Genomic DNA, 24,622 nt, shown 5'->3' with positions numbered 1-24,622 from the left:
TCTCTCTCTCTCTCTCTCTCTTTTAGTGCACATGTGTGGTGAAGGGACGTCAGTTCATTCACACAGGCAATCTAGGAGTTATCAGCTTCAAGGACGAACAAATAAAAGCCACCCTGCCAGTCCGGGGACATTTTATCAAAGCCCCCATGTAGCCAATCACACTCGATCTGGTCACAAACAAACCAGGAGCCAACTCTTCTCCAGTTCAACCTACTAAAATACCGATAAAAAATGTCACATTGAGTCATACAATAGTGTGTGTGTGTGTGTGTGTGTGTGTGTGTGTGTGTGTGTGTGTGTGTGTGTGTGTGTGCGCGCAAGCGTGCGTGTGTGGCCTTATTGTTAATGTCGAGTCACAGTAAGCGTAGATTCATGTCTACACTTCACAGTAAATGTTTAACTGTTTTGTTTCCTTCTCCATGATGTGTAAAATCATGACCCAAAGCTAGTTTGTAATACTGGGTAGCTACACTGTTTTCCTATGAAAGATAAGACAGTTCTAGTAAATGGGAGCCAGTTGGGACTATTTACAGACTCACAGGCCTCTGGTTTCCATGGTTACATCCGAGCACTGACCTGAGTAAAACCCTGACAGGAAATTTGAGCTCAGGTAAACCAGAAGAACCCTTTGATACTTAAGTGTTATTCTTCTACACATTAAAATCCTTTCCAAATGGACCTGTAAGGGACCATTTGTACACTCAAGTGGTGGAAGAAGTACTCTGTTACAAGGGCATTTTAAACAGACTTTTCATTGTAACTGAATATTTTTACATTGTTGTATTGCTACTTTTACTTAAATACAATATGAATGATTAAAATAAAAAATATAATCTTCCACCTTTGTAAGCTACAGAGGATGAAGCAAGGTGACATTATCAGACCTTTAAGACAGATAATGGTCATATGACGGCTGGGTTACAATCTGCTCCAGCCTGTCACCTGTTCTAGCAACAGTGAGTGTCAGGTTCAAGAGTGAAACCTGCCAAAAAGTCAGCATGGTTCCTTGGGGACATGGTGGTACTTGCTGAATGACTGACTGGAAAATATTGTGAAAGACATTAAGCCAATCAAACCCAAGGAGAGGGTAGGTGTTTGCGGGAGGTAAGTATCCAATGAGTGAGCTGAAATCAAAACACATGGGTGAAATCAGAACAAATCATACCTAATATTTGAGTTTTAACTATGGCTGAAAGACGAAAATTAAACGGTGAATCTCTGATCTTGCTGTACTGTATTTGTTCCTGTATAGCATCATAGAGTATACTTGTTGTATATGTTACTGGTTTGCAACGTGGGGTCCAGGAACCCCAGGGGCCCTTCCTTGAGGGCGTTGCTTGAGGAGGTTCCAAGGTATCCCCAGCCAAATGATTGATACTGTAGTAAGGAACCAACCATCCTTATGGGTCTATATCTCCAAAGGTCATTTTTGTTCCATTTGTACAATCTCAGAGTTAATTTAACACTGAAGATCTTACAGTATAGATTGGAATCCCAGAGATAAAATATTGCGTAAAATGGGGGTCCTAATGAATATCAAACTGGGGGGTGGTCCTTGAAACTAAAAAGTTTGTATGTGACACTAAACTTAAAATAACTGAGAATTACGGCCGTGTTACCACATAGTATTTTTTTCTTCTGTCGCTCCCCCTTTCCTGCACATTCTACCTCTGGTCAGGGTCGATCAATACTTCTGCTGTAGCTTATCACTGATGGGGAACCGGCTGTTTGTCCAAACCCCCCTCATGGCTACATAAAGAGCCAGGACGGGACAGTTCTAGGACCAGTTGCACCGTGGATCACCAGACCTTCATCAAATGTGACTCCAGACTCACCACTGGACCGAACTGAACCGAACTGAACTGGACTGGACTTTAACTGTGCTACACGGACGAGACCCGGAGACATAAATGCCGTGGAGCGGAGGAAGAGTAGTTAGAGGGAGAGAGGGGACAGGGGTGAGCAGCCCACTGGATATTGAAGAAGAAACGGGGGAGAGAGAGAGGATCTTACTGTTCACTTTGGAATCTCGGGGTGAGTTGGTTGGATGTGAGCTAGGGTTCTACTTTCAAAACATGGGTTGGTTCCTTGCCATTGAACGGGCTACAGTAGGCCTCAGTAAAATCTATTAATCCATTTATCACTCTGAGAGTGGACAAATGTAACCATTTGTCCAATCTCACTCAGAGTTAAATTAACTGGATTTTTTGTGTATTCATTCTTGAACTACATTCTGAAATCATATTTTACCTGAACTATAAATATGTAATTCTGTTCTAATAGTCCAAATGTTGGCAAGTTTTATCTTCAGCACAGTGCAGTATCTATTCAGTGACTTGTATGGAGTCTACACAATATCCCTATCAATTTATGCCAGTGATATTGGTAGCAATGGAGAATGAATAGGACATCACATGCAAATGGTAGCTTCTTGTTCCCTCTCTCACATGTTTATCTCTTTCTGTCTGACTTAAACACACACAGCTGCCCACATACCCACTCAACAGATAAGTCTCAGCTTAGTTAGAAACCCTTTCATAGTTTTCCAGTATAAAATGGCTACAGATTGCTGGATACTAAATTGAATTGCTTAATCCAGTTTATGGTTTCATAAGAGTCTAGGATAGTTTCAAAGCAGTAATAATGAACATTCCATTGTTTTTGTCGCAGTCTGACCCTGAAATACCTGATAGCAAACTCACCCAGCTAACTAACACACACAAGCAAGGGTACTTCAAATGAATTAATCATTCTCTTGTGAAATCTACAGTCGGTCTTTGTTTTTTGTTCTGTTTCTCTGCTATTCATGTCTCATACTAATTCCCTTCATCACCTTACCTACATTTTATGTTTTTTTGTTTCTCCAGAAGGTCTTCTAACAGTCTGTCTGTCCGTCCATCCACCCATCCACCCATCCATCCGTCCGTCCGGCCATCTGGCCATCCAACCATCCATCCTGAACCACGTCTTCTAGAGCTGTGGAGTGTGACAATGGTGTTTGTGTCCTGTGCTATCAAACGCCATTATCACACTAAATAGCTATGGTAAGAACGTAACCTCCATAAGGACCGGTTTAAAAGACATTCTCATTAAATGTCCTAGATTGTGGTTGTGGTCACCCATGCCATGGTTGGAATATGTGACATGTGTTTTATGACAGTATTTGTTGACCACATTTATTTTTTATTCTACATTTTATTATCGTTGCTGTTGTTGTTATTGTGGTTATTATTATTATTAATTTAGCTTTTCAAAGGCTGAGTGGTTTTGAGAACTCTGGATATTTACCTTGAATCCAGCTAGCATCCCTATTCTGTGTTGAACATTCTGGGAAATAGCAGATCTATAGTCTCAACGAAGTTGAAGGGGTTAGGTAGTGGGTAGCAGACAGTGTAGTTTTGAAAAGACAGAACAGTGAAATAATAGTTTTAATTTTAGGTTTTCCTTACATACAAAAATAATAAATAATAATAATCAATGTATTTGCTCCTCTGTAGTCATTGCATGATAATAAATTAAAGCCAGGGGTCCTCAACGTTTTCCAGGCCAAGGACCCCTTAGCTGAGAGAGAGATGAAGCAGGGAGCCATACTACATATTGTATACATATTGTGTAAATATTTATTTTGTATTTATTTTTATCTATCTATCTTTTGTATTAATATGGTGGATTCATTTTAATGTGTAATTTCAGACATTTAATAAAAATAAGAAAAAACAAGGCTCCTATCACACAAAGATTTGGTGCCCCCCCTGTAGTAACTCCGAGGACCCCCTGTTAAAAACCTATGAATATAGCATTACTGTACTGTACTGACTGATGATATATACGATGTATGATCCTGGACTAGACCACAGATGGTTGGTGACCCAGTTACCTCTGCATGCCAGAGCTGCTAATTTGTTGCTTAATGCCACATTGTCATGGACAGAAATAAGTGACCCAATTGTTCTAGACTGTCTGACTGACTGTACATACTTCCATCTTGACAGTTATTGTGTTCTCATTGATGAGTTGAAATAGAATACTTCATTACAATACTACAGTATGCTGTTTTGTTTTGTTTTGTTGCGTTTTCTTACAAGTCACCGCAGATATAAAGATAATACTGAGTTTGGCTGTTCATTATACTTTTATTTGTTACAGTAAAAGTGATTTTCACTTATTGCTGTATTGTCATGATTCAATTCCATAAATTATACTGTACATATTTATTCACTCACGCACACGCACACACACACGCACTTTATTTATTTTCCTGCCAAAGTAGATAAGTTGGTACAGGTGTGGATCCCATTTCTAAGTGCATTAATTATGGAAAATGTAATCTAAACCTAACAACATCCTGGTATATATGGTAATCACTTCTCTTTGCCTTTGCCAGGCAGAATGACATATACATTCACTCTCATGCTTTATACTTGGCTATTCTCGAAGCGCAACACTGTTGTATAACAAAGTATATAAATCAGGCTTAGGTATCACTCTGCAGGTCAGGGGTCCATTCCACTGCATTTGTTCACCTCCAGAAAGCAAATGACACTATGATTGATTACCAGACACATGTTTAATAACAAACAAATGCATTATTATTGTACAGTATGTAGCCAACATGGCCCAATTAATCCAAATATTTGAATCATATGATTTAACCCATTAAGACCTGAGGCCGATTCTACAAATGCCCTCTTAACTTCAGATTTTTCAAAAATGTACAGTATATATAACCCTATATGTGTGTGTGTGTGTGTGTGTGTGTGTGTGTGTGTGTGTGTGTGTGTGTGTGTGTGTGTGTGTGTGTGTGTGCGTGTGTGCGTGTGTGTGTGTGTGTGTATGTATGTATATATCCATATATATATATATATATATATATATATATATATATATATATATATATATATATATATATATATATATATATGTATATATATATATATCCTACAGAGATAGAGTGTCACAGTAATGGAATAGCTGACATACTACTGCAAGATCGTATTGTCAGGTGATAGGGTCCAAATTCAGGGTATCTCAAGGCTACACTTTCATATGTCTGTCACGCTTACTGGATTATGCAAAACTGATTTGTCATAAAGCTATGTATTAAATATATAATGACATTTTATGCGGTATGGAAACAACTGTCGCACATATACTGCAATTAAAATCTTACAGTTCTAAATCACGAGGCCTATGTAACCAGAACATATTTAGTTTTCTGTCCTTTTCTGTTTGTGTGTTTGTTTGTTTTACACTGCTGCCATGTTGTGGAACACATCAACACTTGTAAGTCAGGTTGGAACATGTTGAAATTCTTTCAAAAAGTTTGTTTTTATTTATTGTTTTTATGTGCTTTTGGAATTGCAATATTTTGTCTGATAAAATCAATCAATCAATCAATCAATCAACCAATCACATTTCTCAGTGAATACAAAGTATTTGAAAAAATAAATTCAAACAGGAAAGTAACAATGACCTTAAATACAATATTATTACATTTATGCCTGAACAAAACAAAAATAATGTTCCTTGTAAATCTGTAGCTTTACTAAAGCAAACAAACATATTCATCCAAAAATATATATTTTGACATTAAATATATGGTGGGTTGAAGGAATCTCTTGTGCTTCACCCACTCCACAATCGGAGGTCGGTGTTCTCAGAACAGGATAGCTACTAACATTCCTACAGGCCAGTTCTCAACGACTGAACACAAATAAGATATTCATGGCTTACTTTCATATTTCATTGATAAAGTGCAAATGACTAAAGCCCGATTTGTACTTTGTCGTACGACAGTGTATGTGCTGCAGCATGCCAAAAAATAGCAATTTTTTTTGCAGGCAACACCGTCGTACTGTACAGCGTACGCCATTTTAATGCACACTGCGTCTTCTAATGCACCTTGACTCTGAAGAGGACACAGTGTGCATTGAAATGTTCTTTGCGTTCAGTTGTTGAGAAGTGACACATAGAACAGTTTCTATTAAATATATTGACACTGACTCTCTGCCAACAAAGCTATAAGACACCAAATGTAGCCACTCATGTTCTTTCACTCACACATGTGCCAAAAACTAGATATCTTGTGTGTAGGCCTACATCTTATCCTACATGTACGGGCTAATCTGATTTACAGAAACACATCCTTTTATCAAAGATGGAAATAAAGAAATTTGAAGTGTAAATTAAAAGTAAAAAATAGGAAATACAACTGATCCGAAGAGACACAACATTGCACTCCACAAATCTAAACCAAAGACATTTCAGTTCATATACCACTGTACGCAGTACAATCCCCAGTGGTCATTTAACATTTTTACACTTAAATGAACACTGAGGATTTTACTGTCAACAGAAACACTATATAATAAATTTCAAGTTTTTGCTAAATTAGTCACAGTTTTATCCAAAGCAGATAAATAATGTCTCATGATCATCTGTCAGATGATGACTATACTGTAGATACAAAGTCAAAACTATGATACATAACCATACACCACCCATGCTGAACCTCCCCCCTATCACTAAATGTTTTAATCCAATACATTTCCATTTGAAACAGTCATTTCCATAGAGACGACTCTCCTTGGGATTTAAAGTCCAAAACGAGGCAAATAAAATAGTATATGTCGATTATCTGTCACTCATACACCCTTATGGTATGTGTCCTCTGCTTGCATCACAACGTCTTTATATAGATCCTCTTCATCAATCCAAAATCCCAGAAATGTTGAAGTCATGAACATAAGTCATAAACAGAGGAAGGCTCAACAATGAAACCCATACCCTTAGAATGACATTCTATCATGACTTGCCCTTCACACTGGGACCAAAGGGCTTCTTCTTGGGAGCAGCGCTAGGTTGGGGCTTAGGTTTTGGGAGGCTTTTGGGTGTGGGAGGCTTTTTGGGTTTGGGCTGTAAGGACTCGAGGCCGAGGATTTCACAGAACTTGTTGCACAGATGCAACGCTTGGAACTGGTCAATGAAGGAGGTGGCACAGTTTCCCCTGAAACCCTTGTACCTGGAATAACACAAGAATTGAACATGTAATACTTTGTCAGTCTATGTATTCATTAAGTTATGTACTGTACTGTATAATGTATATCCTCATCTTCTTTCCAACTCACCCTTTCTTAGAGGTAGCTATCCCAACATCAGTGAGCCTCATGCCAACTCCTGCAAAACCACATAAATAAAAAATGATATTTGGATTTCTGAATTCTATTACATAATATGTTAAAATATATTATGCCAGTAATTGCATTAGTGAGAATTTACCATTGCGCATATACTGTATATCTATATAGGGCGGGGGCTGTAGCTGAATGGGTAGAGAGGCCTTCTGGGAATCGGTATTTTACTATGACTACATACTATTAGAAGATGCTCTTAATAGTCAGGATGGGTAAATGCAAATATCATAAATGCAAATATCATGTGCAAATGTACAGTGACAAATACCCGACAACAACAACAACTATAGGGGACTTAATTATTACTATTATAGGCGTGTGCAGTATATTTGTGTATGTTTGTTGACATCTACAATATGCTCTTCATGCAACCAACCTTGCATGTCAGTAACCAGTAGGCTCCCCTCAGTCTTCTCATAGACCCAGTGCTGGAAGGCGCAGCATTTCTGTCCTGCCTCGGAGTCTCGTCTCAGCAGGTTGATCTCTTTGCCGTCCCTGACTGAGTACTTGACGAAGTCACCAATCAGCTCCTCCTCCAGTGTGGCATAGGGGATGTCATTGGAGGGACGATGAACAAGGTAGATGGGGATGATCCTGCAGGAGGCCTGACAGTGAGTGGCTAAGTACATGAAAGGCACACTATCTGAAGACAAGTCTATTTTGATGTTCTCATACGATACGTAGCTATAAACTATATTTAAGGGCCTATGTGGGAACGGGCTAAAAAGTGACCTTCTGATTACCAGACTGCCTCTCTACCCACTGCCGCCCCACAAGACAGATTATGTGAGCTGTGTGATGTCATAAGATTGACGGGGAGGAGAAGTCATCATAATGACTGATGAGTCTCACCTGAGACGGTTCCCTATTAAACAGATATGCATGAACGCAGTGCGGCATGGGAGGCACTGAGGTGCTTAGTGCCAAATATGACATAAGGATTATCCCCTGACGTGACATATACTGTATAAGGAAAATGCTGTTTAAATGAATGTTTGAGTCCTTTCCTTTCTTTTATGTACATTTTAAGTTAATCAAAACTGGACTTGTCAAGAGTAATGACACCAATGGCAACTGGATCAGTGCTGCAAACCAAGACGGACAGAGGGTGGCGGTGAGCTGGCCAGAGAGACAGACAGATGCTGTCACAGAAAGACGAGTAAGGGAACTTTATGTTCCCAAATGGAACCTAGCAAGCTGACCAAGCCCCCAGGATTGGAGGGAAGCAAAAATTGCTCAGGTACTGCAAATCTGGGCCCACATCCGGGTGGCTTGACCAATGGGCTCAACTCATGGGCGGGTAGTTTGTGACGTAAGGCACACACATTGGAGAGATACTTCCGGGGTAGTATGTGCTTGCATTTAAATTTGGGCAGGGATTGTCTGTCAATCTCCAGCTCTAATATAGCTCAATGGAGCTGACCAACAAAGTTATTGATATCAAGCACTGGCTAATTTGGCTGTAACACTATGCAGTCTCACAAATTGGCAGCATAACGTTTCACTTACTCTGGAACGTCACCAAAGGCTTCATTAGATTCAGCTACAGCAGTGTACGCCTTGATGTATTCCCTTGCTGTATTCTGCACTTGGCATTCCTAAAACACAAGCATATTGTACAATACAGATAAATGTTTATTTTTTGAATAGAACACTTTCTACAGATGATACATATACAGTAACAGCACTGTATGTGTAGAGCAGGTTGTGCAAAAGGCTAGGACATCTCCAAAAACACTCAAAAAAGATAGTTTTCAACTTTCAATTTCTTGTGTTTATGCAGTGAATTAGTGTGCTGTAGTTCAATAGTGGGTAATATAAATGCCATAATGTATCATTGAAGTATCAGTCCCTAAAATATATACTGCCTTAATATACAGGTATGTCTGATTTGTAATGCATGTGTATGGCTTAATCTTGTGTAAATAAAATCCCTAATAAATCCTGACAGTTATGTTCTCTTGCCATTCACTGTAGATTACCCTGATGACGGCTAGCATCAGTGTTCTGTGAGGTTCTTACCTCCACAGCCAGGTTAAAGTTCTTTAGAACCACCTCTTCATTGTTATTGGTCCCGTAGGTGATGGAGTTGTGTACTTTGAGTACGCAGGAGTCTCCGGGCGTCAACAAGGGCGCCATGCCTGCTTGCAGCCTGGCACGGAAAGCCTTGCGGTGCATGCCTTCGCCGAAGTGGAGCTTCTCAGTGACGATGCTGGCAGGCTGGTTCTCTGCAAAGGATTGTTCGGTCAGGAAGTCCTCTTTAAATATCAGCCTGGAACAGTTGACATCCTCCTCCTCGGCCCCCACCAGCTCCACAGGGACAGCTGAGATACAAAGAAAACACATCGGCCTACTGTAGGCAAAACTCTGTATGGATCAATACCAAATATCTTGTGTATGCTCCCAGTAGGCCAAGGAAGTTTCTGAATATTTTTTACATCTTATACTTTTTGAAACTTACTCAGTTTACTGTATATTCAGATTAACCCTATAAAGTTTGTGTAATGCAAGAAATCTCAGCATGATCTTCCAACTTACATTGGCGGTTCTTCGATGGTGATGGGATGACGATCTCACTGAGTACTGTCAAAGAGTTGGAAACAGTCAAAAGTCATAAATAGTTTTGTGACTGTGTTTTGTTTCCGATGCTACAGCATATGAAATGTATAGTTGTCCAGTAGTGGAAGAAGTACTGATATATGTTTCTTAAGTAAAAGAAGCAACACCACAATGTAGAAGTACTCTGTTAAGTAAAAGTTCCACTTCTCAAAATAGTAAAAAGTGTAAAAGCAAAAAAAGTTTTGGTATCAAAATATGCTTATAGTAGGCCTACTAAAAGTAATATTGTTCATTATGCAGAATGACCCAGCTACTTACCCTCATAAGTGAGCAGGTAGTCCAAGGTGACAGATCCATGTGGACTGGAGAGGTGACACTGGTACTTGCCCAGGTCTTTGTGAGACGCCTTAGCGATGGTGACTGACACTCTGCTTTCATCCCCAGCACTGTGGAAACAAATGCAATGCCACAAACAACATGTTACTTACTGTCGCTAGAGCTGAAGATATCATACTACATTTTTACATAAGGCATAATACCATAAAATATGTGTTATCCAAGTACAGCAGCCGTTATTCTGATCCTATCAAAATTATTCAAAACAAACTAAGACTCCACAGTATGTCAGAAATAAGTGCCGTAGCTGTGTTATTATGCTATTATTTTGGTGGGTTTAGAAAGCTTGAACTATTCCTTCTTCAGATACAGTATGTGTATCCTTGAAGTATGTGTATACTGCAACAGTATATAATTTATATTTTGATGTAACACAATAGTAGGCTACTCCTTCCTACTTCTACTATGATTCCAGTCATCCTCATCTTAATGAACCTTAATTGCAAATTGTTGGTGGACATTTGGTGAAAATAGCAGATCTACTGTAGCTTGTAGATAGGCTATTTTCGTTACTTGACGTATATAGGGTTTAAGTCGTTAAAGCAGCATTGTGCAATGAAATAATTTGATAGTCCTGAGGCCAGAAATAATATGTGCTGTGTGACGGATTCATTGATGCTACCGGCACGTGCCAGCCATCCATGTTGTTGTGTCCCCATCTTTATAAAGTATGTTGTCCAAATCTGACCCAACCCTAAGCTCCCCTCCATGAGCTGCTCCCTGATTGGTTGAAACATCTTGGCATGCCGAAGATGTCACTACAAGATGTTGGACGCATATGGAAATCCATTAAGAATCTCCTGAGCCTGGCAGACAAGCCAGACCAATCAGCAAAGTATGCAGAGTGTTTTTTACAGATCACTGTTTCTCGACGTCGGGTCCAGGGACCATCAGGGATCTAAGTACAATTTTCTTTTTACACTCTCAGAGTTAAATGTACAGTCAGTGTTAAATAAGCAGAGGATTTTGCAGTGTGGACTGGGGCCCCAGACATGAAATATTGTAAAAATATATTGTAAAAATAAAATGGGGTTTGTGGCCTAATGCATATCAAACGGTGGACCTTAATCAATGGTTTAGAATGAAGATAACAGCAAATAACAAGTAAGACTTGAATACAAATGAAACACCTTCTCTTGATTTCAGCCAAGACGGTCCCATCTCTGCTCCAGGTGACAGCGTGGTCGGTAAAGACGGCAGAGAACTGACACCACAGACCCAGACTCTGTGGGTCCTCACTCACTGATACTGCCTGGATGGGCTGCACCACTTTGGGACCTACAGTAGGGACAACATACTGTCATTTTATCATGGATAAGAACATGTATATCGTCGCTGTCAGGTGAAACCTTGTATGACCAAAACCGTTACTTTTCAGGAAATGGGAAAAAAAGAATGGATCCATTGTAGTTATTATTTAGTCTAGATCTACAGTACAAGCAGCCGGTTGTGAGCTTGAAGATCGGCTATTTTCACTACTTTTGCACGACACTGTCGTATGTCAAAGTATAAAAGCAGGCTTAAGTGGTTAAAGGATGACCTATAGCATTAATTTATGGAAACATGAAAAGATGAAATATGGAGATACAAGGTTTCTGCCCAACAGTGACAGTATATCTCTTTTCACTGTTATACAAGAAGGTCACTACATGCTTTGGTGTTATTCAAAAGGTAGAATGAAATTGTCATGCGGTACAGTACAATGAAAGATAACAATATGTCCATTACCTTCTTTAGGTGTGTGTGCTTTTTGTTTGACCACGTCACTGTAGGCCTTTCTACGAGTTGTCTCCACACCTGCCTTGGGCTCCTCCCTCTTTGCCTTGACGGGACCTTCTGGCTTGGATAATTTAGATTCCATAGTACTGACCATCTTTCCAAACTTATTTTCAGACAGGCGTCGCCTTTTAATTGCATCCTCATTTAGCTGACTGGTTGACTTGGTTGGCTGGTGGTCTTTAGGGGATACGCAACTTGAAGGTTCAGCCTCTAGGTTTGCATTAGTCTCCAGTTGATGGGCCTTTTTCTGTATATCATCTGACTTATCACTGTCCTTACTTGTAATACTTGTAGACTTATCTTTACTTCTCCCGGCTTTATCACCCATTTTGGCCTCAAAGATATCAATCTTACTTTTTGCTGTTTTCTGTTTGGCTCCATTCTCCAATTCGCTCAATGGCTGCACCTCACTCTTTATCACTGTTGCATTCTGAATATGTTTCTTCTTCTTCTTGCCATGTGGCTTGGTGGTAAACTTCTCAGCCACCGCAACAGGCTCTATCACAGTCACTGATGGAGCCTTGTCATCTTCAAGGCCAGTCAGATGATTTTCATGTGTTTTTGAGGTCTGCTGAGCTGGGAGGTGGTGAGGTACATTTTCCAGCTGCACCTGTGAGGCATGATGCACATAACCTCCAGACTTGTCCTTTTTGGAGCGTGTTTTACACTCTGAGGTGCTCTTGTGAGATTTGTGAGGCATCTTGGAGGATTTGTAAAATTCTGATCCAGATGAATCCGTGTCCTGATCAACTTGTAGTCTTGTGGCTCTGGGTTTTGTAATCCTTGAAGCGAATAGATCATCTAGGTCTAAAGTGACGTATGCGAGGCGGTCCTTCTCTGAGACCAGCAATTGAGTCCCGGGGACAGTAACAAAGTTTATTGGTTCTCTATCCTCTTCGCAGTTGTTGCTGTATGATGAAAAATGAATGGAGCCTGTATTACGATAATAGTCAGAACAGACTTTCAACTCAGTCAACAGTTTCTCCTTGTGTCTTTCCAAAGGTGGTTCATTATTAGACCCTCCACGGTTGGGCCAAAGGACATGAGGTTGTATGTGAGCACATGCGTGGCCTTTGCTGTCATCGAGAAACCCTTTGGCACGGGCTTGGCCTCCCTCCAGCACGTAGCTTGTCGGGCGGAAGATTGAAGGCCCAATACTGAGTGGAGCTACGGGCATAATAAACTGAGAACGTCCTGACTGTAGCTCCCCCTGATGCGCCTCCTGGAAGCCTTGCGAGGTGTCAAACACGGGCGTGTGAACATTAGTGTTCTGAGCAGTTGGTGTGTCCACAGGTGGCATATGTGTGTCTGTCAGAGGCTGTGTGTTCAGTGGAGTGTTTACTTCAGCACACCCACTCTCAACCTTTGGCGTCTTTGCCTCAGTACAGCCGTAATGTGAGCCGGTCACAGAGGACCCATAACTCCTTTCATCTCCCTTCCTGCCCACCACCACGCCTCGCTGAGAGACACCGTGTTGCGCTGTCACTTTACACAGGCCATCTCTAAAGGACTGATCATCACAATGAAAGAGAAGAAAAATAAAATGATAAGAACATCTACAATCACGTTAGATATAGGCTACACACACACTTAGCAACAATGATCCATGCTCATACATGAGCATATACGAATATGAGTATAATGGGCCTTCCACACCAAGCACGATAACTATAACGATAATTATGTGATTATCCACACTGATGCTGTCATTTTAGTTGTGGTGTGGACTCTGCCACTCTACCACTAGATTTAGAATGTTTTGAAATATACAGTACAGTATATGTTTATAGTTATAGTTATCAAGCTTGACGTGGACGGCATATAATAATAATATTTAGACTTTACTGTAATTTATACTTCAGTATAACCCATCACTAGGAAAAGTAGTACAACATTATAATTTTTTGGGGGATATTATTATTCCATATTACATTTGGAAGGTAGATGCTGCAGTCTGTAATAATATGCCATCAAATTACATTCATGTTATTCACATACCTTTTTATGGAACAAGAAATCAGAAATTTGAGAAACATTATAATTCCAAACCCAGAGTCCATGTGGGCAAAAATGTAGCTGAAATTGTCTATAGGCACTGTCATAGAAAAGTGCTCACGCTATGGCAATCAAACACCATCTGCAAGCCTGAAGAACGGGTCGGATTCCTGATGCTTGCGTTTTAAAGGGGCTGCATTGGGAATGGGGCGTGCTAAAGGGTGAATGTATAGGGACAGAGAGAGGGGGTCGTGTTTCAGTCCTCAGCTGTGCTCCCCTCTCACCCCTCCACCCTGACACGCGAGGGATGCATGCTATTATCATCAAACACTCCACTATTATTAGATTCCAGTTCTGTCTATCTGAAGTTTTCTCCCAGACCCTCCCATTTCCTCAGACACATACAGTATTTAAAATCCGAGCCCCAGGGACAGTGTGCAATGTTACACTGTCTCAGGGCCTGATTCCATGGGCGCTAAGCTGATGACTTGAATTCACAGACGGGATGAGAATACCTCTGACGTGTACAACACAGCAGCATGCTTGTTGTTACACACCGAGCACTGTATCTCCTGATTGAGTAACAATAGGACACCAACAGGGGAAGTAAGTGGGTTTCCTAGAAGACTGTGATTTATTACACCTGTACTTGTTGGGGATCACGTCTAATGTGAATTTTAGAGGTGAAGGTTGTTGAAACAGAGAATTCATTGGAGGTACAGTATTTTTTCTCTTATAATTTATGCTAATCACACTGCTTGCTTTTCCACCCTTAACCACTTGAACCCATGGAGTGCCTATTCTGGGGCGAACATTTGGTGAAAATAAAGTATAGAGCCCTGGGGGGCCCGGGGAAACTATAAGTATATAATGTACATGTAGCCTACGGTTAAAGTGCCTTTTTTAATTTTAGTTAAAGTGCTCGTAATCATTGCTGTATAAGTGTTTAAGTAACAGGGATCTCCCCGTCTCTAGTAAACCAGGATATACATTTTATCCAATTAGGAGAGAGAACCCATTTATCAACTTCAATTTGATAGTGTTCCTGTTCCATTATCTTTTTTTATTGTTGTTTCATCACTTCCAATTTCCCTTGTTCATCTTGTATCCTGTATAAGTTCTCGCACCTGATCGGAAGGAATTGAAAACCCCACCTCTATACTATAGCAATGATTATATATAATTTCGTAAAGTTCGGATTATAGAGCTATTTAACACTTATTTTAGCAATAATAATAATATAAAATATACAAGAACACTTCAAAAATGTTCATGTCTCACCTCGCCAACATTCAGCTGTGAGAAGACATTTTGACTCTCCAGCCCTTCATCTGCATCCTCTGTGATGTGCAGTAAGATCGGATCTTCTTTATGGCTGGTATAGATATTTGCCTTCATTGCACTAGCATATTCCTCCAGCAGGGGTAAATCTGCGCCTAAGACATCGAAGGCAGCAGAGGATGAAGGTCCAGGTCTAGTGATCAGTGCAACCGCAGGCATGTCCACACTGTATCTCCCAGAAGACTCTAACATGCCACTGCACGAACCAACGGACAAGCGCTTGTCCGTGGGGCAGAGACAGCCCTCATCCTGGGTGTTCTGGAGCTCCCCTGGCTTGTTATCTCCTTGTGCAGTCGCTGATAGATAAGACTCAACTGAGCCTCCAGCTGCTGTTGGCTCTACAATGGAGCTAGAGCAGCAGGTCTGTCCAGGAAGGATGGAGCTCTGTGGCTGTGGTTGTGGCTCCAGTATCTGATTCTGGATTGCCATGTGTGACTGATTCTGTGACTGTTCCCGACCCTGTCCCTTTGATAGTTTACCTTGTTGTGTCTCTGCTTGACTTTGAGTCTCTGTCTGTTGATCTATATGAGTCTCTGTCAGTGCCTGTGTCAAAGCATCTATCTCTGCTCCTATCTCTGTGAAGGCAGCTGTGAAATCCTCCGGTGGAGCGGCAATGATTGCAGTCCAGTCAGAGAGTGCACTTGCCCAGCTGTCCACTGATGACCACCTCTGAACAGGTGCCCCCCAGCATTCTATGTCATCACTGGACCAGCCAATCCCACATGCCTCACCAGGGTAACCTGACACCTTTGTGTCCCCTTGCGGGAAACAGTCAATGGTGGTCCAGACTCCTCCCTCTACGATAGCATCATCTCCGTGGTCCTTATCCTCACCTGCCAGAAACTGGCATGCGTCCAGCCACAACTCATTAGGACTGTCACTCTGTCTTTCTGGGCTGGTTAGACTACTAACCTCTGATTTCCCTTGACTCTGTTCACTTATTGACAGTAAGCCCCCCTCATAGGAGACACTAGCAGGTGGTCCTGTCCCTTGTTGGCCCAATTCTGGATTTAAATCCACCATAACTGATTCCCCTCTCTCACTGATGTGACGGTGATCTTGTGTCACTGCCACTGCCAAGTCCTGATGGCCGAGGATTAAGGCATGCATGCCATGTTCAGGGCCTGTCTCTTTGTCCTCGTACTGTGACGATGATGATGATGACAGACAGTCTGTACAGTTAATCTTTTCTAGATCCAAGTCTAACTTCTGGGGATTCAGGATAAACTCCTGTGTCCCACTCTCAAAGATATAAAGGTCTGAAATAGGCTCTGTGACATCGTCAGTTTCTATTGAGCTATCAGAAAGCTCTGATAAAGACCTGAACAGGTCAGTGGCTTTACTATCCAGTGTCAGGCTACTGCCCTGCTGTGGTACAGACTCAGTGAGAGATTGTCCCATCAAACTGTTTGACACAAGTGGCATGGGCCCACAGTCCTTTGAGAGCAAATTGGAGAGCAATGATTCATGTTCCGAGAACTCTGAGAAGGCTTCCTTGGGTACTCCTGAGAGACTTTGAGAGGGGGTTGAAATAAGGCTACGTGATATGTGAGGTGATTCAACAAAAAGAGGAAACGTACGCTCTGTTGTGCTAATATAGCCAAGGTCACTGATTCTCCTGTCCTGTATGTCACAGTCAAGTATGGTTGGTACAGGCTCTTTGTTGACTTTGGCCTCTGGATGAAGTGAAAAGCATGTTGTCAGACCACTGCTAGGTGACGCAGGCTTTACTGAGGGGAAATGGCCCACGTCAGAAACATTCTCCCGAGAGGGGCAATTAGAGAGGGCACAGTCTGAAAGATGTGACGCACCCTTATTTTGAATCTCATTTGCAGGAGAGGTTATTTCTGTAGGATTACATGAAAGAGAAGAGGCTAGATCCCTTATTTGGCAGTTTGTGAGTGGAGTTACTGACTGACTGTCTGTGGAAGGGAGTGAAGAATCCATAGGGAGATCCATGTCTGTGGCAGCTTTAGCCCCACAACAATACCTTCAGGCTCGGCATGTGGATGAATAGGATGAGGTTCTTCTGTGGACAGTGGCTGATTAGTTAATCCATAATTCACTGCCGTTATGGCCTTCACAGATTACAACCATCTCCTTCAGCACCTGTAAAGTAAAGCATGACATTCAGCTATGGTCTGTGATCTCTGATAGTTAAACTGATCCGGTACAAGGGCTTAGTTATAACCTTACATTCGTCATCTATCTAGGTTATCCAGTCAGGTCCCCTATCTCCCTCTAGCTGTCACTTTGTGTGATGTGTTTATCTTCCTCCTAGGATATGCCCCTTGTTAATGCCTTGCTGCATCTATTTCAGTGGCTTTTAAAGGTTTCTTGTCACACCTTATCACTAGGAAAGCTTCCTGTTGTTGTACACCCTTATGTCATGCATTTCTAGCAAGAATAAATGTAGCAGAGTGGTTCACAACTTCAGTCTGGCGGCCTGAAACTCTGATATCTCCCTCGAGCCATTTGGCTTAGTGGCTAAGATGTTGGCTTTCCACACGGGAGACTCGGGTTCGAATCCCAGGCGCTACGTAAACACAACACATTCTGTTCTGTAAATGTCTGCACCATCAAAGTGCTTCAGATTAAAATACTTTGTTCATTAATGCAGGTAATATTGCAAATGTGTCTTTAGCTGTACAGCTCACGTAGAGATAGAATACAGTGAGAACACAATTTACATAAATTGTTATTATTATAAAGTGCTGCATTAGCTTAGCTCAGTTGCTGTTGGGCTGCTTAATGGCATTGGGGATGGATTTTCTTTTTTAAATAGCACTTGTGTGCAAAGGGGACTCTGAACCTCCTCCCCAATCTCAGAAAAGTTATGAAGGGGGTGGGGATGTGTCATGTGATTTTATTGGCCATTCTGTTTACTGCTTCTGCATAGAGCTGGGTTTGTGCGCAGCCTGGTGTTTTGGTTCCCTGGTTGATCACTCTGGAGAGTTTGACATTGCTCCTCAAGTGACCAAACCAGGACACAGTGTTAAGGTTAGTACACTTTCATTCAAAGCTTGGTAGACAGTACACTGCTCAGGATCTCTCTCTCTCTCTCTCTCTCTCTCTCTCTCTCTCTCTCTCTCTCTCTCTCTCTCTCTCTCTCTCTCTTTTTTTTATTTTTACATTGAACCCTCTAAGCTTCTACTTTACTTCCACAATTACTTCAGGTCTTGCCACTTTTCTGTTGATGCCACTATGACCTCTTGTGTCCATAATATGATACATGCGCAATGCAGAGTGTTTCATATCATATTCTACTACCCTCTAGCTGTTTACCCTCTGTAAACAAGTGCAATAAATCATATTGATCTATTTACCCTTGTTGCCCATATCAGCCTCAATATTGTACTGTACATAATCTATCTTTACATTGATATGGGGGCTGACTGTTTACATATGTCTTAATACTGTCAGTATTTGTAATGTAACAATCGAGACTAATCCCTCTTATGTGCAAACATACCGTACGTAGCATTGAAATTCTGATTCAGCTATTGTTTTGTGCAGCTCAGAGATAGTATTCCCAGAGAGCACATATACAAGGCCATTATTATCACGTTGTATTTCAACACAAACTGTCAATGTTACTATATGTAGGTCTGCAGTATATGGGCCATTATGTTTCTTACAATATATTTAAGAAACAAATTGTGATTTAAATTACAGTTTGATGTTAGTATCTTGAAAGACATAGCAGCACAGCTGCTATACAGCGTTTCTAACTATGCTACTAGACTAGATGCCTGAGTTGGAAGGCAACGAGCCATCTTACAGAAAGGGAAGTTGTGGCAGAGCCACTGGAAAAATACCAGTGAATCTTCACCCATGACCTGCATTGGTCACATTCCTGTAGAAGGGCTTTGCATTGAAGGGCACCTCAGCTAACAATGTTTACCATTATATAAAGCACTCACTTCACTATGTCCATTAGCCCACATAGGCACACAATTATAATACATGCTAAAATAAAAACTCAAAACGAAAGGTTGAAAATACACAGGAAGAGGACATAGGCTAAATTGTAATATTATACATAAGTGATTATGTAATGACAAATTAGTTTAGCTCCAACTTAAGTGTATGTCAACATCCCTACCGACTCATTCGTAAGAGAGTTCAAAGCATTCCATAGCTAGTCCAAGACTTTCAAACATGATCCCAGAAGTATCTTGTGAATAGAACATTAATCCATCTGTTTGACCACAAAGCCACTTGGCTTGAGTGATGATCAGAGAGATGCACAAAAAAATGATCAATTAGATCTGATCATGCCTCGAGGATCATCTATTTAACTTAAATGTTAGTTTCCTCATGCTGGCATCTGGCTTTTCAGTCAGGGTTAGTAGACCGGGTCTGATCTGTCCTGACATTAAGGAATAATAAAAGTCCACCATCGCTGGAGTGGAGATGGTAAATTGATACAAGCTGCTGAGTAAATCAACATGTAGTTGATTTAATCCATCTATAATAACCAAGAGTTTAATTGATACTTAAAATGTACTTAAACATAGACAAGCATTCCAAAAATGAGGTTCTATTATAAGTATAGACGCTACTTGTCTTATGTTACAATTTCTTCAATGTAAATAACTACAGTAGTTGAAAAACACAACTTTATTCAAATGTCTTCAAATTATTTTAAATACATTTTGTTTTTTATTTATTACATTTTTTAATAAAGCAACATGCTGCATTATTCAACACAGCAGACTCAGCACATCACTATAGCCATCCCTGAGCACACAGATGGAACATTCTTATATACAATGTTTACCATTGTATTTAACTGTATATTGAACAGACAGTGCTGACTAGAACTGTCAACAAATGTATTGCATGTAAAAGCATACATCATAAATCAAACGGGCATAACACTTGAGCCAATAAAACAGTTGTTTAGCCCGTGCAGGGGATTTCCAGTCATGCAGGTACGTACCCTTTTCATAGCCGAGTAGTTGACTATATCGACCTATGATGTAGGACTTGAGAATAAGCCCAGGCAGGGCTGAGGGTCTCGGGGTGTGAGTCTATTTTTAACGGCAGTCCCCCACAAGTACAAAGTCAGTTACATGATATTGTGGACATGTGCCGATCCTGAACACTTAACACTCTGCATCTATATTTACAAAGCGTTTCACTGACGGTCGTCTTCATACTTTACAAACATCTAGATCACACTAATTTCCAGGTTATGTTTTCATCCACAGTAGTGGAGTCACAAGGGCAAGAGAGAGAGAATGAACCCAGACACATTCAGGAAAGTGTCTTATGGTAGCGTGTGCAAGCATTGGAACCACAGCACGGGGGGGGGGGGGACATACTGACGAACAGTATGTTAGGACAGTGATGGTACAGTACATACAGTATGTTGGGATGGGTAAGACATAACAGCTGACCAAAACATAAAGAAACGATGTAACCACAAATTGGAGGACTTTTCTTACTTTGTTCTGGTTTAAGGAAAAGTGGGGAAACATTTCCCAAGCTCCAGCAGCAGTAAGCGTGACCCAGTTAATTGGAGCCCTGCCCAGTTCCTGAGAAATGTTTGGGCTGTAATGTGAGGTGGGCATGCCAGCAGGTGCGCTGTAAAATATGGAGTGTTCATTTAATCCTGAGAGTGTAAAAATGTACCCTCACTGGGTCCCCTCAGGATTTTGCAGTGTGGAATTAGTCTGATATGGTGATACACATATTTCCATTTGCTAAGCTCAAGGAACATATTCTATGGTGCCTGTATGCTGTGGAAAATCTATTTAACCTTTAATACAGATTATAATTTAAACATTTAGCTGATGACAGGGATCATTGACCCCGGTACCAAATTGAATAGCATGGAAAGAAAAGGGCCAATAAAGGTGCCTGTTTGTTTTTATATAAAACTCCTCAAAAAAAGAAACGTAACTTTGGTCAATTATTTCTCCCCTTTAATAATACCAATGGGTATTGTATTTTATATCGTTGTTATCATTGATTAGTCACTTTTAAAACGAGATATACCTTGTAAGGATTGTGCAATTGTGGAATGAGCAACACAGCTAAACGTGTGGGTAATGCCCCCCAAAAAATTGCCTAAATCCCCCAATATGCTTCTGTTGATATTCGCTCTCGTTTTAGCGACCTGCCAGCATGCACCTGCTGGCCGCTGTGTGCAAGTCATAGGTGTGTGACTGGCACCTGCGCATGGGGGCGAGGTTCCGGTCTTCTCGGGGTGTTGTATTCCTGGAACTTCCTGGTTCACCAGTCTCACGGAACCTGGTCCTAAGTTTGAAAATGGTTCCAGGGCTGACACCAAATAATGCTGCCACTCTGCGTAACGGAACACCAGCTTCCACTTGTCCTATTGCAAGGGCCTTATCCTGAGGGGATAAACGTGGCATCTTTCCATGGGGGCAGTGTTGCCCTTGGAGCATACACAAACTCAACAGGATCCATGCTATGCCAAGTATTACAACGATAATGATATAAAATACAATACGAACTGGTATTATTGAAGGGGAGAAATAATCGATCAAAGTAAAAAATGTGTACTTTATTTGAAGAGTAGGTTTTATTTTGATGCTGACATCATAGCGGCAATACCATTATATTAAAGGGCATACATCTGACATGTTTAGCAGATTATTATGAGTCACAGTAAATTTGACGTTACTGCTGACCATTCTTTCACTGTGGTTTGTTTAATATTCAAGGAAGCCATTGGATTTCATTCATTCATTTCAGTATGAATGAACACAATTCTTAATTAGTCTGCCTATTTGGAAGTACCTCTCAATAATCTCGATACTAGCGCCCAAGGATATTGGAAAGCAACAAGTTTCATTTTTATTTATTCATTAAAGAATATGTATAAATAAATACATTTTTGGTCCATTTCCAATTCCTATGTCATTTTGGCGCGTGTTTCAGCACGTCATCCAATTTATTATAAAATTGATATATAATTAAGAAATATAAAACCAGTTTTATTTTATTTTTTGCCTATTGCCTCTTAGAAAGTCACACCATAATAATACTGATAGTATTCATGAATAACAATTCCTTTCTCACACAGTAACCGTCTGAAGAGACTGCTGCATGGCACAGGGATTCCCCTGCCTCTGTTGGGGTTGCTATATTAGGGAGATGAACAGGCATCAGCTCCCCTGATTGGCCAACCAAACCCATCGGCTTCACAGATTGGCTGAGCTTTGTGTGATGTTTGAGCCGCTGTACCAGTATAAGTGTGTTGTAGGCCGAATAGAACAACATTCTTTTACGGAGCTACTGTATATTAGGCCATTCCCATTTTAATCTAGATGGTATTGGTGTTTGAAACTCTGCGCTGGACTTTGTACCTGAAAGGACCACAGAGAGCCAACCATGCTGCTGTGGCAGTGGGGCTAGATGTGTACTCATTTGGAGGCTCCATAGGACTGGTGGCGACCTACATGAACCGGGATCAGATTGAGGTCCACATCTTCAACACAGTGTCTTTGCGTTGGATAAAGTTGACCCCAATGACAACTGGAAGAGGAGAACATCCCCATGCGGTTCCCTCGATGCGCATGGGCCACACAGCTGTGCTGATAGCAGATATCATCTATGTCTGGGGAGGGTTTAAGTACACAAGGGATTTCTGCAACGTGCTCTATGCGTTTGATGTCAACACCCACAGATGGTTCAAGCCCAAGATTTCTGGAAATGTTCCTGAGACGAAGTACAACCACTCAGCCTGTGCTTTGGTGAAGGTCATGTATATCTTCGGGGGATTCAACCTGCTGACTGGATGCACTAATGACATCCACAAGTTGGACACCACCACAATGGTCTGGTCTTTAATTAATGCTGCAGGTATTCCAGCACCGGGTTCATTATATCACACTGCTAACATCATTGGGAAAAAGATGTATGTATTTGGGGGCCATGGGGACCAGTTCATCTACAGCAACAACGTCTATGTGTTTGACACAGAGACCGACTGCTGGCTGCGCACACCTTCTACACAGCTTCTGCCAGAAAAACGCAGGGGTCATTCAGCTTTTGCCTATAATGGAGAGCTGTACATATTTGGTGGTGACAACTATCCCCTAAACAGGACCTTAGATGATCTGTGGAAATTCAATCCAGAGACCTTCTCTTGGAAGAAGATTGAGCCCAAGGGGAAAGGACCATGTTCATCCTCTTTTAGAATGTGCTGTTGCATGGTGGGAGATCGTATCGTCCTCTTCGGAGGATACATACCTGATGACCTGTACATTTTAGACTTGAGTCCTGGTCTGAAGACGTTATGCAAGCTAGCGGTTATTCAGTATGGTCTGGAACAGTCAGGACTCCCACATGACATTAGATGGGAACTGAAAGCCATGACTACCAACAGCAACAGAACATTGTGTTAGCCCACAAAAAAAGATACAAGATTACAACGGCAGTGAACAAGTTCCAGGCAATGGAACGGAAGAAAAAGACAAGATCGCCACTGACAAGGCTCCCTTCATTCAAATAGGATAGAACGTGGAGCACAGGAATGTGCTCAGGGATACCGACCAGGAACTAAGCAGCATCATACAGTAAGTAGAATAACTGAACAACACTAGGTCAGACATGGCTGCAAAGAATGCCAAGTTAATCTACATCAGAAACAGATGCTTTGGGCAAAGCAATGGGCAGTTATAGAATAAGGAGTGGGAATGGAAAATGAAGTTTAATTTTTTTTCTGCCCGTCACGCTCTTCTCAGTTGTGTCACTTTGGCACCCTGAGCAGTGAGACCTCTTCTTTAATTTTTATACGTTGACACCCCTTGCCATCACAGCATGCACATGAGTCATGACAGAAAATAAGTGTGACTGCTGCCCAGTAGTTGGAGTGATGTTCAACTCTTCTCCAGACCCGCCCAGGATACAGTATGTCTCCCAGCCAAGAAATGGCTTCCACCAGCACAACCCACTTCACTGGACTGCCCCTACTGACATTGCCCTAAGCGTCATGGCCATGCTATAAGTTATAAGCCTGTGTGAAGAACTCTACCACCCCAAGAAAGTTGAAAACCAATGCAACACCAAAGATTGTCTGTCTGTTGCAAGAGTGCCATTGTAGCACAGTCCAAATCTTCACCGGATGCAGTGAGCCTGTCTTTCTCAGCCGATGTCCTCAAGCAATCCTGTCAGGCCATATTTGTCTTTTGAAACGATGGCACCATTCTGTGCAACATATGTCGTTGGGGCGTGCGCTGGTACAGCTCTGTATGCACCCAATGGATGGTCCCCCTTCGATCGTCCGCACTGGATCCTGGTCCCCAGATTAAAGGCCCTGGTCAGCAAGAGTTCTTGCCACAGCCCAGGATCACACTGAAGCTGCACCTAATTGCTAAGAA

The 24,622-nt window shown here is 41.3% G+C and overlaps 2 protein-coding genes across 2 annotated transcripts; one reads left to right on the top strand and one right to left on the bottom strand.

The window, feature by feature from the left end:
* Positions 1 to 5,027: 5,027 nt before the first annotated feature.
* Positions 5,028 to 17,268, bottom strand: alpk2 (alpha-kinase 2; the record flags this gene model as incomplete). Its single annotated transcript, XM_084047121.1, has 11 exons — positions 5,028 to 7,021; positions 7,128 to 7,176; positions 7,570 to 7,787; positions 8,703 to 8,791; positions 9,216 to 9,517; positions 9,732 to 9,776; positions 10,071 to 10,198; positions 11,279 to 11,426; positions 11,877 to 13,437; positions 15,204 to 17,024; positions 17,254 to 17,268. The coding sequence occupies 11 exons, from the start codon at positions 17,266 to 17,268 to the stop codon at positions 6,805 to 6,807; spliced, it is 4,593 nt and encodes a 1,530-aa protein (XP_083903247.1). The 3' UTR covers positions 5,028 to 6,804.
* A 5,299-nt stretch (positions 17,269 to 22,567) lies between these two features.
* LOC311037830 (kelch domain-containing protein 3-like) lies at positions 22,568 to 23,647 on the top strand (the record flags this gene model as incomplete). Its single annotated transcript, XM_084047120.1, has 1 exon — positions 22,568 to 23,647. One exon carries the CDS (start codon positions 22,568 to 22,570, stop codon positions 23,645 to 23,647), a length of 1,080 nt encoding a protein of 359 aa, XP_083903246.1.
* Between the last annotated feature and the right edge of the window lie 975 nt (positions 23,648 to 24,622).

Source organism: Gymnoscopelus microlampas (genome assembly GCF_963454915.1).
Source record: "Gymnoscopelus microlampas genome assembly, chromosome: 21".
NCBI lineage: Eukaryota > Metazoa > Chordata > Actinopteri > Myctophiformes > Myctophidae > Gymnoscopelus > Gymnoscopelus microlampas.
Note: the sequence above shows the minus strand (reverse complement) of the source record. Positions and strands in the feature narration are given on the sequence as shown.